The following is a 19,431-nucleotide window of genomic DNA, read 5'->3' as shown; positions in this document are numbered from 1 at the left end:
GGGTTAGTGACCTCTGGGTGACCGGCCCGCCGTGACCCGGTCACTCCATCGCCGATCCAACCAAAAGAGCGCTGTCTGTACGCCGTGCTAAACATCAAATTATTAAAAATAAAAAAACGTTGGAGGGGCATCCAGATTAATAGATTGGTTACTCCGCAAATTTTAGGCTTCTGGGTAGGGACTAGGGATGGGCATTAGTCGATATTACCCAATCACGAGTACTGGTATTGACTAAGAAATTCAGTATAGATCGATACCCAGTACTGGTCAAGGAAATCGTTTGAAGACAAGAGACACAACATTACCGGCGACCAAGTATCGATTAAGTTGTCTTTTCTTAACCAGTACTGGTTTTGACTAACGCCCATGCCTATTTCTGGGTACCCATTGCAGATGGGATCAGGTCAGGTCAGATTGATCGCTTGACATGTCACCTGAAAGCAAATATGCGTTTAGTTTTTGGAGACGAGTCGGGCGATCGGTTTGTGCCATGAATAGCCGCTTTGCGCCCTCAATCTAGCTAATAATTGCAAAACATCAGATTATAGTGAAATTCAGGGGGGGGATTGTCCCCATGCCCCCCCCCCCCAATCTCATAATCTAATAATTTGAGGTGGATTTTAAAGTCATAGTTTGTGTAAGGCAGATTAACTCTTATCCTGAGTCTGTGCCCAGATGCGTGTATATCTTATCAGCAACCGATTACGTCGGACGTGCCGGGCAGGCCACCGGGGTCACTCAGTGTGTACTGTTGATGTACAGCGCACGCGCCGGGAAATGTGTGTTTTCGCCATGAATACCACGGGAGTGTGTTAACCGATGATGAAAATAACGCTCTATCTTTCATGATAGCTTTCTATTTATAAAGTGTTACAAACACATGAATAACCCCCTCTCACAAGCTGATAAGACATTACGAGTAGTTACGCCCATTCGAATAACCTTTCTGGACGCTCTTGTTATTATGAATGACCTGAGGTTCGAAAGGGGATAATTTAGGTCAATTTTCGAATGTTTTACCCTCAAATTGTTCTTTGTACCTGCACAATGGTATTCAAAACTATCAAACAAGCTTATTTTTTATCAGGTAGTATCATTTCATACAAAATCAAGCTCATTTGAAATATTTTGTATAGAAAAATGGAAGTCTTGTTTCCTGACTATCCTTTCGAGCTCCTCATGTCTAAGTGGGTCAATTTCTTCTATAATTTCATTGGACGAACATCTAGAGCTACCAACTTGGCATGTTTTGAATGAGACGTATGCATCGATTACGAACCAACGCAGGCGGTTCTAGAAGAAGGCCACAAACGCACACAAACTCAAGCAGACTGACGCACACACACTTGACCTGCGTGAATGGGGATCCGACTCGGGACCCGAATGACACGTAAGAGGATGCGCGCTGCACCAGGGGCTACACTGATTCGGGACCAGAACGTAGACAAGGTGCCGAAATAGGCTTATCGGGCGAAATAAACCCGGCTCCCGCAGGATAAGGGTTAACTTAAAAGGAACAAGAAAAGTGATTTGTAATGATTATCTGAGCATGAGATGGGTCCATGAGTAAAATAATACTGTCAATATTTGTGTAAAACTGATAAAATTGGACAAGAAATAGGCTGTATAGCGTGAGACTAGTGAAAGTAAAATGATAATCAAATTGGGAGGGGTGTTGCTCAAATATGATTATGGAAAGGCATTTGACAGCATGGACAGTGAAACTCTGTGGAAAATCATGGGGCTTTATGGAATACCTGACAAAATCATCAAACTTGTGAAAGCCACCTATGATGGAACAAACTGCAAAGTCTTCCATGACGGACAACTCTCAGAACCATTCCAGGTACAGACAGAAGTGCAACTAGGATGCTTGCTCTCACCTTTTCTCTTCATACTGGCAATTGACTGGGTCATGAAAGAAGCCACCAGAGGCAAGCGCAATGGAATACAGTAGACGAGTGGACCCCTCTGCAGCGGCTGGATGACTTGAACTTCGTCGATGACCTTGCACTGCTCTCTCACACACATGCTCAGATGCAAGAAAAGACCAAGGAGCTCAACAGCCTATCAAGGAGTGTTAACCTGCATACATCCAGGCAAGTCGAAAGTAGTGAAGCTAGGAAGTGTCAAGCCCTGCTGTGACAGTGGAAGACACTCCCCTGGAAGAAGTGGACTCCTTTACCTACCTTGGAAGTGTCATCGGCGATAAAGGTGGAACTGAGGCTGATGTAAAAACAAGAACCGCCAATGCAAGGTCAGCATTCAATCAATTATCAAAAGTCTGGGACGCGAGCAACATCTCACTGTGCACCAAGATTCGACTTTTCAACTCTTTCACTACCTGAGGGTTTTCCTCTCCGTGACCGGGCCCTATCTGTGACTTGCTTTCTGATTCTACTAAGCGTCAGACAAATTATAGATTTTAAAGTTGAATTTTCTATTTTAGCCACATGTATTATATACGGAAATAAAGGGGAAATAATGACTTTCTCAACATTCTGCTAAAAACGATCATTCTTCAGCCTAAGATTTCAGATTTGATTATTACAAAAATAGGTGCCGTTTTGAAGCCGGAATTGGAGAGCCGTGAAACTCGGATTGCGGTCCAGCGCCGAGTGAAACACAAACCGTGAAACACAGCTGGCGGGAGTGAAAGAGTTAACTCCAATTAGGTACCAGAAACTAGATTTTCAAAGTGACTCTTTGTCAAATTTATCTGTTCCATATATGAAAGGCCTATCTGAGAATTTTGGTACCATTCTTTAACGACCTCTCAGTTGATTTTTAAGAAAATGGTAGATGCTCAAAATTTGGTCAAATTTGTTAAAGTCGCTCACTGGCTGCAACCACATGTTTGACAGATACATTAACAGAGTACAATCACTATAACATAGATATGGAGCCTAATTTTTTTTCAAGACTGTAAGACCAGTACAAATCAGTATTTTATCGCCGCAAACACGATGATCTGTCGTTATTGTGACAAAAGCTCCGAACGTTGACCGGGCCAGTGCCCCACCATCCCCCCCGCGGTGAGCGAGTGCTACCCGCGTGGGGGTCACATGCTTTCCGAGTTTCGCAGGATTGATGAAAAATAGTTCCAAGCCGATTACTTTATTCTAACAGAAAATGAACTAATCTTTCTATTGATACTTTTTTTGAGCTGGTATTTTACATATTTTGTGTAAAAAATAATCTTTGAAAACTTTGACGGCATTTTTAACGGCTTTCTATTTAAACGCTATATGCCAAATATATACCTCAGGAAAGCCCGTCCAAAGCTCTACTGTCCTCTGCAAATGAAAAGACGGTATTTAAGCCTCAATCTTTCTGCGAAGCATTTGAATGCGCGCGTGTCAATTTTTGAACCAGCCGACCACGTGTTCCGACCGCAAGGGGCTTCGCTTTCCTCGGCGATTCTTCAGCTCCTAATAATCGGACATATAAACAACTTACACCGTCGTAACTAGGAAAAGCTGAACTTTTAAAAGATGTCTAGCATTTGGTGTTTTATAGCGAAAGAGCAAAGAAACGGCGATCTGAATTACCCCGATTTCACGGATACCATGCACTTGGAAGGCCGCGAGTGCCCGCGAGGCCGTGTTTACGCTTCCTACTCCTGTGTCAAGTCTGTGCCCCTCTACGGCTTCGAAACTTGGAAGACAACAAAGGCAGCACCGAATAAAGTCCAGACTTTCATCAACAGATTTATGAGAAGTGTCCTAAGAATTAAGTGGCAGGATAGAATAAGAAATGAAGTGCTGTTGGAAAGGACAGGACAAAAGGATATAGAAGTAGAAATAGGACTAAGAAAGTGGTGATGGATGTGACACACCCTCAGAAAGCTTAGCGGAAACGTCACAAGACAGTTGCTGCAGTGAAACCCACAGGAGCACGAGGCAGGGGTAGGCTAAGGGACACGTGGAGAAGACGCATGGAAAGGGACATGAGAGAGATGAAGCTCATTTGGAACAAGCTTGGAGGGATGGCCCAGGACAGAGATAAATAGAGGGAGCTTGTATGTGGCCTGTACCCTGCCGGAGTGAAAGGCATTGATGATGATGCTGCTCCAATAAAAAGCAAAGGAATTATTGATCAGATAGTTGAGATAAACTATTAATAGACATGTCATAAATTATCCAAAGGCTGTAGGTCTACCAATAATTATTCTATCATGAGTCTTGACAATCATGAAGAACTATTCCCACTGTCTCCATATTCTTCCGACCCATAGTGCTTACTTTCACCCAGTACAATGAGTCTATTTAATTTATACCATCTCATTCCAGTTTTCTCATATTAAATTTCATTAAATAAATGTACAAAGGTGATGCCAGTTTTTCTTTTTCATTCCTTGTTGTTTCAGGTTAAACGTTCTCATTTTCCTTTTTGTTTTTACTTCGACAGTTTGAGAAGTGTCCTATTCATTGACTGTTTCAATGTGTGAATAGTGAACGACAGAAACTCAAGCTTCATCAAGTGAGTCCAAATTTCCTTGGTTATTACTTTTTAAAAATTGAGAATTACGTTGCCTGCATTCTTGTTTCATTAATGGACAAAGATGTGTACTCATTAGAAGAAGGAATAGCCTTAGAATGTCCTTCCAAATAAAAAGTGAGTATATTGTAATATCATATTGTTTGTTGTACATCTTTACACGGTCTAGCACGTACATAGCGAAATCAGTGAGGCACAGAAGTCTCTTCACTGTGAATGGTTTTTCACTATCAATATATCATGTGTTTTAAATGCAAAGATGATAATGTATAAAAAAAACAAATTTTGGACCTGAAAATCTGTTCATCTTGTGTGATTTCACTATATATATATATACATATATATACATATATATATATATATACATATATATATATATATATATATATATATATATATAATATATATATATATATACAGTAGTCTCCGCCTAAGATCCCGCCGCTTACGATCCCGGTTCGCTTAAGATCCCGTTGTTTTAGGAAAACAGAATTTTTACTATACAAAAGTCACCCTTAAGATCCCGCTCTGATGGTCTACATTCGGCTAAGATCCCGCATTTCAGATCATAATTTGCTAAACAAAAACCCAGGCGGGCACAGCCGATCAACCAAGAGTGAAAAGTTGAGATCAATAAACTGTCCGTCGCGTCAAAGATCAGCCACTATCGTGAATGTGATCACATACACGTTGTAAAACTCGATGAAGCGATACAGTGTTTGCCCCCGACGGGATCACACCGGGGTGTGAACTGACCGACGCGTTTGTTTTCCCCACGCATCGCACTCACACCTGAGCTCTGCCCCTAAACTTGCATCACTCACTGGGTGGGTAGGGCCTACACGTTCGCTCCAGGCAGGATCACATCGAATCGTGAACTCTTCCTTGACCATTGCAGCAGTTGTCTCTACTCCCGAATTTTCGAGACAGACTGAATTTTAATTGGTGGATTCACAACGTAATGGTGTGTAACGACAAAGGCGGTTTGGAAGGGGGGGGGGGGGACTCGGTCAGAGATGGAAAGCTATAAATTTTTGACAGGTAAAGAGGAGGGGCAACTGGATAAGAGTAGATCTTGAGACTCAGAATAATAAGTGGAAATGGCACGCCACATCCCACTATGCACTGTCATAGGTCATCAAGGTTAACCACTCTTTGCTCGCCATACGTCATAAACCCACCAAGCGGTCACGTCAGTTCATTGTAGAGTGGAGGGAGACCATTTTACCGATTGTGAGCCTTAACATGGGTCACCATAGATTCTTCCCTGGGTTCGTCGGTTAAGATCCCGGTTCGCCTAAGATCCCGCATTTCCTTGCTCCCAAGCACCGGGATCTTAGGCGGAGACTACTGTATATATATATATATATATATTTATATACATATATATATATATTTTTATATATATACAGTCGAACCTGTGTGAGACGGCCACCCATTGTCATGGAGAAAAGTGACCGTATAAGACAGGTGGCCATCTTAGGCAGGACTGATCAAGATGAAGAAAACAAACCATTCCTTTCTGAGAAAACAAACCATTCCTTTCTGGGGTTCCAACCGAAGGTAGTTGCATTGTTGTTGTTGTTATTTTTGTTGCTGTTGTTTTCGCTAGGTTTTCTTTTCTTTTGTTGCTGTTTTTGTGTACGGGTGACAATAAAACGAAATGTGTCAGACAAGGAGGACCAAGTGCTATGGTAAAACAAACACACGTACTACCACTCGGAGAACAAGCGACGCTTCTGTCACAAGTTCATGCTGACGTCCATTGTTACTTTGTTACAGACTGGATAAACAGTGACCTCTCATCTCACTTGCGATTTGTGTGTAGGTTCTGGGCGGGGCTTGTGGGTTATCAGGGATCACACGCTTCCCTCCCCAGCAGCTGAAAATTAATTTTGTTACCGATTGGTCAACAGTGGGAGGGGCCAACGCAACATGACCAGTTGGAGGGACTACCTAACAATGAAAGGTTTTTAGATTATGACGGCTCGCCCACAACGCCAGGGGCCAATGCTCGATTTATGACAAAGCGTAATGGAGTTATTAAGGTGGCCGTCTAAGACAGGTGTTATTGCTTTGTGTGATAGGGGTTGTGTGTTGAAATATGGTGGCCGCGGCCGCGTTGGGCAGGTGCCCGTTTTACACAGTCAAATTATATAGAAAAAACGCAAGGGGGGAAATGGAAAGTGTCCGTCTGTACAGGTGGCCGTCTTATAGAGGTGGCCATCAGGGCAGGTTCGACTGTATATATATAGTAGTAAAACTACAAACAACAAAAATTGTAAAATGTGGATTTTTTTTCCTTGAGAAAAATAAGACCAGAATCTGACTAAAATCTTCAACATTACACATTTGGGTGCGTAGCAACTTGTGACTACAATTGTTATTGTTCAATTTTTTCTTAAGAAGAACAATTATTCCTATTTTGTTTTATTCCCATTAGAAGGGAATAGTTTAATTCCGTAAGTTCTTCCCTTATGTGTATTTGCTCTAAACACCATTCAATAATTATATTTGTGTATATTGTCAGTAGTTCAAGAGTTATTTTTTTAAGAAAACAATTTTACACTGATTAGTTATAGTGACTGAATAAAGGTCGTATGACCATATGGATAATGGTCCCTTTCCATTGTTCAAAGCTCAAATAGTATTTAAGTTTTAAATTTCGTTCTGCTCTTGACTGGGTGACTTGTATACAGTCAAACCTTGTTATACCGCTGACCGTGGGACGAGCATAAAGGTGGTTTTTTTGGTGGGTTTTTTTTTTCTTATATCATCTGAGACAGGTCCGACTGTTTGATTTGATAAGAACTACTCCTGTCTGAATTTGTCAATACTCTGTGCGGTTCTTCTCCTCCTCCTCCTCCTCCTCCTCCTCCTCCTCCTGAACTTCAAGCTCCAGATCTGAAACAGATCAGCAGTCTTGACACATCACTTATTTTTGTGCTCAGATGTTCATAAAAGGCAAAAAAATAACTATGGTATCCAAGTCTTTTCCTGTCACTTGTTTTTTCAAATTCTGTAAAGTTCTTGGTCTATCTCTGCCTCTTTTGCCTGCAATTTTTTCAGTGAGACCAAAATGACTTCTCTACACTTATTTGAGTGTCTTAGGTTCTGCATTTATCTGTTCTTAATTTTTTTTTCATTAGTAAATGTTCCCCTCAGGCTTTGTTCACTTCTACTTCGTTTGATTTCTTTTCCTTTCATGAAATTCTCAACAGTCTCCCAAGAGACCATATTTATGTTCCTCCTAGTTTATTTTCATTATCTGTAGTTGGTCTCCAACATTCATAGCCATTTAGAAGGGTTGAGCATAATAGATTTGGCTGTTTACATATTTTAAAACTCCTTTACCATCATGACGTTGAGTTTGAGAATCACTCTGTGCTCCATTTGGCATGTTTTGGTCAAAGAAACACTTTGCTTTTACCTCCATTTAGCGACTCGACTGCTTGCCCACAGAAGTAATCTGATCATACAGCACAGGTGAGCTAACTAGGTATTGTGATTTTTGTTTGTTTACATCTGTTTCAGCATTCATTATTTGGCAGGGTTGGGGTTTTTTAAATGTATGTGCGAGTGTGTGGGGTGGGGAGAGAAATTTCTATTGAAGGTTTGTAACGATTATTTATGCCATATTAAGAACTGAAAAGCAGATTTTTAGACTAATGGTAGTTTTATCAATCACAATTCATAAAAATACATTAAGATAACAACAATTTTGTTTCATGTCACTGATTGTATTATAATGAGTTTAAACTGACCAGGACTGTTGACAGTGTTGTCTTAGGTAGAAACTGTTGTATAGTCGTCAATGCCTTTCACCTCTAGCAGGGTATAGGCCACATACAAGCTCCTTCCTTATATCTGTCCTGAACCATCCTTCCTAGCTCGTTCCAAGTGAGCTTCATCTCTCTCATGTCCCTTTCCACACATCTCCTCCATGTTTCCCATGGCCTGCCCCTGCCTCGTGCTCGTTCTGGGTTTCACTGCAGCGATTATTCTATCCTGCCGTTTAATTCTTAGGATACTCCTTATACATCTGTTGATGAAAGTCTGGACTTTATTCAGCACTGTTCAGCTCCGTGTTGTATAGTAATTGTATCCATAGTTTTTCACTGTCACACAAGTCAGGACTTTTTATAATGATGATAATAAACAGCACATAGCCCTGCTCAACAACAAGCTCTATGCTCTTTGCAGCCAACATGTTATATTGTTACCCCAGCAGACCCTAGAACATTCATCATTCAGAAACGTTCTCGCCTTCCCAGCTTCTTTTAAAAAGTTCTCTTGTTGTCTACAGCTCCCCCGTGCCCCACAAAGAAAGACAACGTGTTTCTCACTGGTCTCCATAGACAATGTCGGAAGCAATCCTGTTTGCTGTGGCTGACGTGTGCCTGGATTTGTTGGGGGCTTGTGGAGTCGCTTTTTTCTTGTTTTTCTTTGTGATGATTTACGGTCTCACTATAAACAATCCTTGGTTATAATCATAATCATCAGATGGACCTGTCATGTAAATTTCGTGTTAATCAAAAGTCAGATGATTTGATGAAAAAGATAAAGGAGAACAACAAGAGAATGGTAAATTACCAATCTTTAGCTGTTCAGGTTATAGCCTTTGGTGCGAATCTGCACTGTGTATGAGGAATGCTTGGTAATTAGACATAAATGATGAGAAATATAGGGAATCCAGAAGCGAACAAAGGAAAATGAGTATATTGTTTATAGAATTAGAATCAATGCTCACCAAATTGCATTGGAAGTATCTTGCAGTGTAATCTGGCTTGCTGAATAGGGATGATGTAGTGTTGTCCATTTCAAAATCAACTTGTTTTTGGATTATACTAAATTTGAACAGAGATGAATTTCTTAGAAATTACCTTTTTCTACTCTTGCTTATATTTGATTTCCAGGATATAATTACTAGTTACTTAAATATCTACTTACTGGCTGGTGTTACAAATAAGCCTATGTTTATTCTATTTTCCTATGTATTCAAACTTGGTTGTTCTGCTTGATCTTTGGCAGAACAGATTTAACATGGGTAGTGGTACCAAGTATTTTACATGTTTGTAATATTTGTCTTCATTTGTTTTATTTTAAGACACTGTGGTCTCTTGGTTTTGGTTCTCCTTTTAGGAAATAATGCAATGATGCCATATTTTCATTTGGATTTGAATTCGAAATCTATTTTCATTTTCTATAGATTTCTTTAACTTCTTTTCTTATCACTGAGAAATTTAATTTCTCATAATTTCTTACAGTATTGGATGTTTTTTTCTCTGGTACACTGGGGTTGTTTTATCTGTATCGTTTCATTTGATGTATGTTTGTTCAATGCCTGAAAGGATAAATGCTTTCTTTATGAGAATTATTTGAATTAATAGTTACTACATTTAGAGTCTACAGTGAATGAACACAACTCTGTCCACATTTATGTATTATTTTATGTTTAGTCATACTTAAATTCTATATTGTACAACCGTCATAGAGTCAGGTGGGTACTTTCTGTCATGATTTTGTCTATGTGAATAGCATATTATTGTCGCCACCAGACTTGTAATCCTGAGTTTGCCCCCCACCAGGGCAACGCTACTGACTGAAGTGTCTATGGGCCATTCCCAAAGGGGGGATATTAACATGTTCTTATGCTCAGAAGAATTGTAAATGGGTGATTTATCAATGTCATGCTTATACTGTGCCGAAACAACATATGGGGAAGTGCTGCTTTTTCTTTCCCCATCCTTACTATCGTCTTTTTTTCCTCTACTTCTTTTGTATGTTTGTCACACTCTTGTGAACTGCTATTTCCGGGGTGCCTTGATAGTCGAAGCAGACTTAGTGCTGTTGAGGCTAGAGAGGTGAGCAGAGGCCCCGTTTGGCCTTCTATCTTGACGTCCACCCCTTGGAGCTCATATGACCTTATTCAGTTGCGAGCACGTCAAAACATTACTAAAACTAAACTAATCATGAGGTTGGGGTTTGTGTCTCAGCTCGGCCTGACGTGTCCTTTGAAAAGGCACTTTACACTAACTTTCCTTGCTTTACCCAAGTGTGAATGGGTACCTTACCATAGTCAGTAGAAGATGTCTGTATTAGACTGTTTGTTAGTGTTTTAGCACCTGTAAAATAATAGCTTGCTTTGTATGCTTTTCAAGAAGTTAAGATTGTTTCAGAATGTTATCAGTTATCAGTTCTGCTGGGGTAATAATATAGCTTGTAAAGAGCACTTTAAAAAAAAAAAACTTGTTGGTGAGCTGCAATTTTCGCTATATAAATACTATTATAACCATTATAATCAAATAACTTCATTTGACTGTGCTTTACAGAGTGAGTAAAAAGCTTTTTTTTTTCTGATGACGGTTAAGTTTGTTTTAAAAATGCCCCTTTGTAAATTTTTTGGAGAAGTTTTTAATCCTTCTTAAACCAGAGCAGCTGCAGTACATGTTTTGTGTTGCATGGAATTTTAGCCTTTGTAAAATCAGTTTCTTTATCTTTAAGTCAGCGTTCCATAAATACTCAGGTCATTTCCACACCATGCTGTTTATTGGAGTCTATAATTTACATTCTATATTTGACTCTTTCCGGACGTATTGCCGATATATCGGCGCGAGTCCACACCCCTTGCGGACGTATCGCGATATATCGGCTGTGATAAGGTGCCTCAGTATTGTTTCATTTTAACATGATCCATCATTTATAATCACTTTTTATTGCTATTGAAAAACTTGGAAAGGATATAGGAAACAGAATCATCTAGTTTCACTTTGTCAAAGCGTGGGTTTGGGGAAAAACAAAGGAATCAGTTCTTGCGGTCTTGCATCAACGAAACGATGTATCGGACTCAGTATAAATATCATAACTCAAACAAAAATTGGAATATTGCTTTCAAATAAAAAGCTGCAGATTCAGAAATTTATGGATTATGCTTTTGGCCTGTATATGATAAGATAGCTATACTGATTTGCTTTCACCTGTTTGGTGAATGTAATTTTTTCCATCAAAATTTATTTTTCTCATCACCATCGCCATTTCTTACCCTTCTAATGCATACTTATGTTCAAAATTAATCCTTCTTTCATATTAGGATGTATTCCTCATTCAATTTCCTTCCATTTGATATATCATATGTTACGTTTTGAGGGACGGTTATGCTTCTATGAAGTTATTTTGTACACCACCTGCATAGCCAAATGTCTAGACCCCCCAAAAAACTACGTCCGGAAAGAGTTAAAAAGCAGAGTCCAGTGCAATTTCAAGGGCTTATATTGGGGAATGTTCCCCTCCTCCCTTCCTCCTCCCTTCCTCCTCCCTCCCCCCCCCCCCCCCCCCCCCCCCCCCCCCCCCGTTTCAAGGTAATCTGCTTTTGAAATGACGTGGAACCCCCTATGAGCATTCCACTGGTTTCAGGTCTACAAGTCTTTTCCGTCATGTTGTGTACAGTGTGCTCTCAAGGTTTTTATTGATCTGTGATGTTGATGAAAAATATTTTTATATATTGCGGTACCGGTACTCTAACTACATATTGTATGTGTTGTATTTTTTTTTACTTCTAACAGACATTATTATTAACTTTTACTTTTTTAAAAATCTCATGAGAGTCAATTGCATTTAGGCTACATATTTTGGGATAATAAAGATTTTTCTATTTTCAAGAAAAAAATCAATAAAGGGTTCTCGTTTTTCTTATCAGTACTTATCAGTGATGATGATTTTGATTATGCTTTACATGTGTGTTGTTGTAAAAGTTATTTATCTTTCCCTTTCTACTACACTTTCTTCTTATCTATAGGACCCTGAGCTTTCTGTGACATAGAAAAACTGTGGTTCATGTGGGGGAAGCTTCTTGCTTATAGCAGAATGATCGGCGTCTGTGGTGTAACAGTTAGGTGCTTTGATGTTGCACGCAGGAGACCTGAGTTGTGGGAATTTTTATTTGGTATCTTGACAGTCTTTGTTTGGATGTTGTATCCCTCTCCGTCTGGGTTGGCCCTGACAGGCAGGATCAGAAGCCCGCTTCCTAAATGATCTAAATTGTGTCAATGTGCCGAGAGAATCATTACAAAAAATTACATTCGTACAAATATACACATGAAGTTAGATTGTTCAAGCTGTTGATCATATTGTAAGTGACTCATTTTTGATACATGGTATATTTATATAGATATAAGGGACTGTATTTAGCTCAGTTCACATAGATGTAATATGATGGTGTGAACAACCTTCAGAATTTAGATCACACAAGCTATTGATCTGTAGATTTAAGTTTCGGAATTGATAACGACAACATTTAAGTTAAACAGTCTTTCTGAAGCTTGATACTACTTACAGGTCATGTCTTTTGGGACGTGGTGCTGTTAATCCCTTGCCATGACACCAGACGGTCTATGAAAACATTTTAGGTGGACGAGGAAAATGCCAGCATCTCTTGGACACAAATCCAGAAACTCTGAATCTTGGGGTTGTTTAACAACTATGCCATACTGACCTCCAAGTCATTGATGTAAAGAAAAAATTTGGAAATGTATTTTGAGTTTTATAATAATAATAATAATAATAATAATAATAAATTACACTTTTATTTGTCCCAGAAGGGCACTTTGTTTTACAATGGCAAACATACATATATAAATACATGATTATAGATACGTACATGACATAAATACATACATGCATAAATACATACATAAATACACACTATTACACAAATACAGAACAGTTTACAAACAATGCCATTGCCGGTCGCCACTGTGCAGCGCCCTGAAATTTGAGCTAGGGTTGTCGTGTCTTGCTGAAGGACACACTCCAGTGACCACCCATCTGATCCCCGTGTCACCGACACTTGCTTGACATTGCTTGAGTCAAAACTCACTACTCACTTAGCCACTGGAGCCCCCATCAGTGGGATCCATCAGTTTTCAGAGCATAAGGTTTTCGTATTAAAATTAATACCTTTCTGTAAACGAGGCTGAAAAAAAGGGAGGTATTGTTCTCCTTAAAACTTAGCAAACAGTTAATTACACAATATTTTTTAAAGGATTTCTTTCTCAAAGAATCTTCCATTGTGTTCTTGACTTAGATGATAATGATAAGTCTTACACTCCAATCATTTTTGCAGACAAGTATTGGACAAAATGAACTGTAGACAAAGATATGGGTACATAGCTAAAAAAAAGAAAAAGAATACTTTGTTGTAAGTTAATGTAAGCACTCGTAATCTATTATCTATTTGCGGTGGCCGAATTTTGCTATTCGGAAGGCTTTTTAATGGCTGCATTGATCGAGATGCGGTTGTCGCCAAAAGATTCTTTAAAATATTTTCCAGATCATGACGCCCTTCGTTTTTTTCAGTTTTGATACAGTTTTGCTGCAAAAAGCTAAATTTCTTTATTTCGGCGATCGCTTTTGTAGGCCGACACTTCTGTCTCTGTAATTTTAGAAAATCCGGTGCGAAAGTGATATTTCGCAAGACGCATTTTGTTTTGAGAGTATTGATCTAGATCTAGACCTTCTCTTTTTTTGCGTCTCTCAAGATTTATTGCTCCATTCCAGTAGAGTGTAAATATAGTGGGCCAGTGACTTTCAGTTGATGATAAAGTTAATGCACCAATCATTCCTTTCGTCGAAAGGGGGCCCCGCTAGTAACTGTATTTACAATGTCCACCTGTACCGTCCAAAGAAGCAAGTAAACAAGCATATAATTATAATAGTATTAGTATTGTTCATTCCTACTCATTTCTATACTTTACACCCCCCCCATCTCAATGAAGAGACACAACCCAAACAAAGCAAGCCAATACTCCAACTTCATAGCTAAATAGCTCAAAAGGAACACACAAATTTAAATAATGCATTTGAAGGTCAAGTTTTAAACAACTATATCATGTGGTTTCACCCATACTTTGACCAAATTTCTATTCTTCAAATACATTGTACTTGTCTCAGAGCTTTTACTACTGCAGAAAAAGTTCCAAGATTTTGCATAGATGTAATTGGTTCATGATTCCTCCTTCAGTGATACAGTTATGAGTGGGAATATAGCTTTTTTTCTCTCTCCTTTTTTTTTGCCTTCTCTATTTCTTTTTTAAAAATTTCTTTTTCTTTGTTTTTCTCTTTTTCTTTTTAACATGTTAGTTTTTTTAAAATAACTTTTTCTGTTTTCCTTGTTTACAGGGGTATTTTTTTTCTTTGCTTTTCTCTTTTTCTTGTTTAGGGATGAAAATAACTTCTTTCTATCTTTCTTCTACTTTTCTCTTTTTCTTATTCACACAGGTTTCTCTTCTCATTTTTTTTTTCTTTTCAGTTTCTTCTTTTTCTTATCCTTTTTGTCTTTATCTTTTTTCAGCTCACATGCAAATTTAGAAAAAAACTTTCTTTTCTTCAGCTCAGCAGACAGTTTTTTTCCTTTTCTTTCCTTTTTGTCTTTATCTTTTTTCAGTTCCTGTACAAATTTGAAAAAAAACAAACTTTTCTTTTCTTCGGCACAGCAGAGCCATGCACGGAATGATGTCAATGAAACTGCTTCATCATATGGTGAAGCAACGAGGTGTGAGGAGCGGGAACACAGACTCGATCCATGCCCTTTGGGGAGTAGCTGTTCATCAGATAAACCTGATATGCGGACAGAGAAAGATGGAGACGGAAAGCAGAACATCCTCAGCTGCTGAAGTCAGTCGCCCTGTGAAGCTTCTATGTGGAAACAGAATACTGATGGACAGCCAGTCGTTCGTGATACCATCTATGGGTGTGTCTTTCCAGGGCATGTGGTCTGGCCGGCAGTACCACACTTTGATACCTCAGCGACAACAGACACCAGCGGAGTGTCGTTATACTCAAGTCAGGGCCAAGTCGAAGAAAAAAGTTTACGATTCTGATGTAAGTTGCTTGCTATAATACGTCCATTTCACGTCTCTCAAATTTATCATACTTACGAGTGTTGTGGCTGGACGTTATTAGTAATTGATATGTGTACGTATTCTAACATCTACTTCAACATTGTAAGGTTATAAGGGATGGAACCTCTGATAGTAGTACCCATCTTCAAAAGGACCGAACTAAAAAGGTGAAATGCCCTGAAGTTCAAGATTTCAGGATTCGAACCAGCCATTAACACCATCGCCCAGTATGATACTAGCTCAGCTAACAACTTGCTCAGTCTAAGTGTACTTGTACCACTTGTGAATATATGATGCAGTTCCCACTTTTGATCTGGGAAGAGTCTTGTTTTTTGTAAGAGTTTTACAAACTCAAGTCTTCTGCATGCAATGGTGAAGCGCCTAACGGCTACAATGCAGTGAAAGGTTAATTTAAAACAGAAAAGTACCCCACCTCCCCCCCAAATTTAATGATCTATGAAAATTTTTTGGTTTTTTTATCTTATTTAAGAGCTGGTGTTGATATGCATGACCTTTCTTTTGTTCTTTTTGCAGAGGGACACGGATGATGATGATGATGATGATGGATTAGACGAAGATGATTTTGATGCTCCCTCAAATTTCAAATCAATGAAAATTCACACCGCTTCTCTGAGGGCAGATGCAATCATTAGCAGCTCCCTCAACATTGCCAGAAAGTATGTTACTAGAGATTGTGCAGTGAAACTCTGATACAACGAACTCTTATTCAACAAAAGATCGGATTCAACGAAAGGAGAGAGATTACCCTTTTTTCAAATTCATTAAAACCAAAAAAATAACTCATATTCAGCGAACTCATAAAGGAGCAATCTTGGATATATTTAACATAAGAAATACGCAGATTCCACAAAATGGAAGGTCAGGCCTGACGACTTCATTATATCCGAGTTCCACTGCATTTCACAAAAGTCGCTTTTTTAAATATATACATTATTTTAGTATTTTTCTTACACCGTTGTTAATTTAAGAACTTAAGTACATATATTATGTACAGCCAGGAACAGATAATACGAAATTGAAAAACTGGAATTCAGGGATAGCTGGTACAATTTGACTTTCCCGATATCTTTTTCATTTTTCATTTTCAGTAACCCAAATTTTGGATTTTTTTGTTTGAGTTATCCGTTCCCAACTCTTTGTTGTCTCTCAATTTGCAGTCTCAACAAAGTACAATAATTGCTTGTAGTAATAATGTTTTATGAAGTTCTTTTGTCCCTGCAGTGTCAAAAGGTAAAGTACAGATAAGAAAACGAAATGATTAATATTATTGATTTTAAAAAATCCTCATCAAATGAATGAATGAATTATGATAACTAACAGGATAACTTGATTACATGCACTGCAGATCCAAGGTTCCACATTTTAGCTGATCATGATAATTTTATGTTATGTTTTTAATGTTATCAGTTAAATGAGAATTTTTGTGGAGAAAACTGACCATTTTATATGTACATAACTCGTCTGATTTTTGAAGAAGCTCATTTTCGGGGGGGGGGGGGGGGGGGGGCTTCCACGGTGGGTGGGGTGTGAGTTGGAGTAAGAGCAAATGGATAAATCCCTATTCAGCAAGAGACACTGCCCCTGTATTGTGCTCATCAATTGTCAGAATTCATAGTATGGGCCAGAATCGTAGTACATGTATGTGTGGTTTAATAAATGTATTGTTTTATTACTTTGGTAAATATTCCAAACATAAATCTTTTTTTTTTTCTTTTTACTATTTTTTTTACAGTCGACTGGATGAAATATTCCTGGGATCTGGCTTGATGGTGAATGGTAGCACAATGACCAAGAAGTCAGAAAAGGTGATGGGCAACTTCACATTTAAGTTTAAGGCTATTCTCATTTGTGATTTGAATTTTTTTTTTTATGGTAAAGATGTTTATATTTAAATTCTTTTTAAAAGTTTTTATCAAATAAACCCTCATAATGCTGATATGTAACATAACAAAAATGAACGTAAGAAAAATAAATATACAACTTTTTGGCTGCTGTTGTACTACACTTTCATGGGTCATCATTATGAGAAAGTTACATTTTTTTGCAACATAATTTTGGGTGTATGAGGGTTTTTTTCCTCCATCTTGTCTGTAAAGCTCAGTCTGTTGCAAGAAAATGGAGAAAAATGATGTAAGAATAAGAAAGGGGAATGACCTACTTTTGATGCTAACGAGGACCTAAAAAGAACAAATTGGTGGTCTGCCTGTCAAGACATGTATTCAAATTCAGTTTGATTCCACTCCACAGATGGATGAAGGAGACTATGTTGATGTCATCTCAGCCAAAATGGATGACCAACTCAAGGTCAAAAGGGTCAAAGTCATCAAAGTATATCCGGAAAAAACTGGGACAGGAAAATTTGTTGTTAAAATTAGAGTGTGGAAATCTCCCTTCCTTATTGATGCCCCAAGTAAAAGATGACATGGAAGTTGTAGATAAATGTATAGTAACATGTTTCTATCTTTTGCTTGAGTTTTTTTTAGAATAGAGCTTTCACAATACTACTGTGACCAGAAATACTCAAGTGAAGTCAAAACTGTCCAAGAAGGAATCGCTAGGGAGTCAGAAAAGATTTTGTATTCAAGAGTCGCCTGTCCGGCTGGCAAGCAGTGGTCAAAACTTCTCTCATTCAGAGTGTTATCCTTGTGGCTCTAATAATTGCATGCATCAGTGTTACTTATCCATTGTTATCAGTGCTTGCATCTCGCCACTGTTTCAACTGTTTGACCAATTAAAATCAGAAACAATTGAAAGTTTCCTTGGTTTCCACCCTTAGCTCTACCCATCGATGCGGCAAGCATAATCAACCAATGTCACCCTTCCCTTGCACATAAGAACAATTCAGAGAACTTTTTCTGTGCTGGTCGCATAATCAGGTTGGCAGATTGCGGTCAAATTTCATACTTCTGAATACCCAGGAAAGTTTCTGTGCTGACACATCACTTGAGCACTTTGAAGATTGATTAGCAAGTCAGGTTTCACATACAAACCACTATGACCATAGGCGTTAAAAGGCTCACTTGGATCGGGTAACAACAGCTACCCCCACACCGCACCACTTCCCTCCTCCCTTGATCGGTGGTATGACATAAAGGTTGGAGCCAGTGGAACCAAGCCTAGTTGGGAGTTCTACTTTAAATCAAGTCTGAGTGGGCAAAATATTTTCCCTCTTTAACAGTTCAAAACCCTCCAAAATGAAAATGTATCGTGCACAGTAGAGTAATTTATCATATTGGGGGGGGGGTGTGGAGGAAGGGGGATGGTGGTGGTGGAGATTCTGTCATGATAGGTTTCTGTCTTGAGTAGGGTTCCAGCATGGCAGGTTTGACTATACTTTAGAACTCTAGTTGTGCGTCGTTTCGTGTGCAGGTTCACAGTTGCTTTTGTAAGTTTATAAAATGTAATGATGTGAACTGTCTTAACATATGCATAATATATTGACCCTGTGAGTTCTATGAAGTATATAGTACCACAGATGTTATTAGCCCATTTCATGTCCCAAAACTTTCCATGTTGATGAAACGTACAGCGCAGTCCGCTTAAACTGAATACAGTTAATCCGAAAAGAGCAGTAAACTATAAAAGAAAAGAAAATCCCCACTTCTTATTTAGCCTCTCTAAACCAAAGAAAATCACGCAAATTTCAGTTTCAGCGGACTCCATTGTATAATATCGTCACCCGAGAGCCATAAATCACTGACCATTTTCTATCGTCCTGATCTCCCCTCCTTCTTTTTGTGTTTGTTACTCCCTTGTAACTCATCTAATCTTCGGCACTTATATGACCTTATTGTGTTGCAAGTGCCGTAACACTCTTACTAAAACTGAAAACTTACCATTTTGGCCAAATATCAAAAATAGTGAAATTGAGGCACTCAGAATCGGATGGCATTCTGTCATTTCTATAGTATAAATTAAGGGAAGACCCGGGTCGGCGATCCAAGGCAATATCGATACAATTTTTCAAACTATCCAACTTTTGTTTTCTGGGGAAAAACATCCTTTGACATTT

General features: G+C 38.7%; 1 protein-coding gene across 2 annotated transcripts; it reads left to right on the top strand.

Moving 5' to 3' along the window:
• Positions 1 to 4,410: 4,410 nt before the first annotated feature.
• LOC101847525 (mitochondrial transcription rescue factor 1) lies at positions 4,411 to 18,172 on the top strand. Of its 2 annotated transcripts, none has more exons than XM_005106960.3 (5): positions 4,411 to 4,482; positions 14,994 to 15,378; positions 15,933 to 16,075; positions 17,152 to 17,224; positions 17,667 to 18,172. In XM_005106960.3, exons 2-5 carry the CDS (start codon positions 14,998 to 15,000, stop codon positions 17,838 to 17,840), a joined length of 771 nt encoding a protein of 256 aa, XP_005107017.1. In that variant the 5' UTR covers positions 4,411 to 4,482; positions 14,994 to 14,997; the 3' UTR covers positions 17,841 to 18,172. The 2 variants fall into 2 exon arrangements, with proteins under 2 accessions (XP_005107017.1, XP_005107018.1); XM_005106961.3 differs by having other exon boundaries at positions 14,991 to 15,378.
• The last annotated feature ends 1,259 nt before the right edge of the window (positions 18,173 to 19,431 follow it).

Source organism: Aplysia californica, unplaced genomic scaffold (genome assembly GCF_000002075.1).
Source record: "Aplysia californica isolate F4 #8 unplaced genomic scaffold, AplCal3.0 scaffold00566, whole genome shotgun sequence".
NCBI classification, from domain to species: Eukaryota; Metazoa; Mollusca; class Gastropoda; order Aplysiida; family Aplysiidae; genus Aplysia; species Aplysia californica.
Note: the sequence above shows the minus strand (reverse complement) of the source record. Positions and strands in the feature narration are given on the sequence as shown.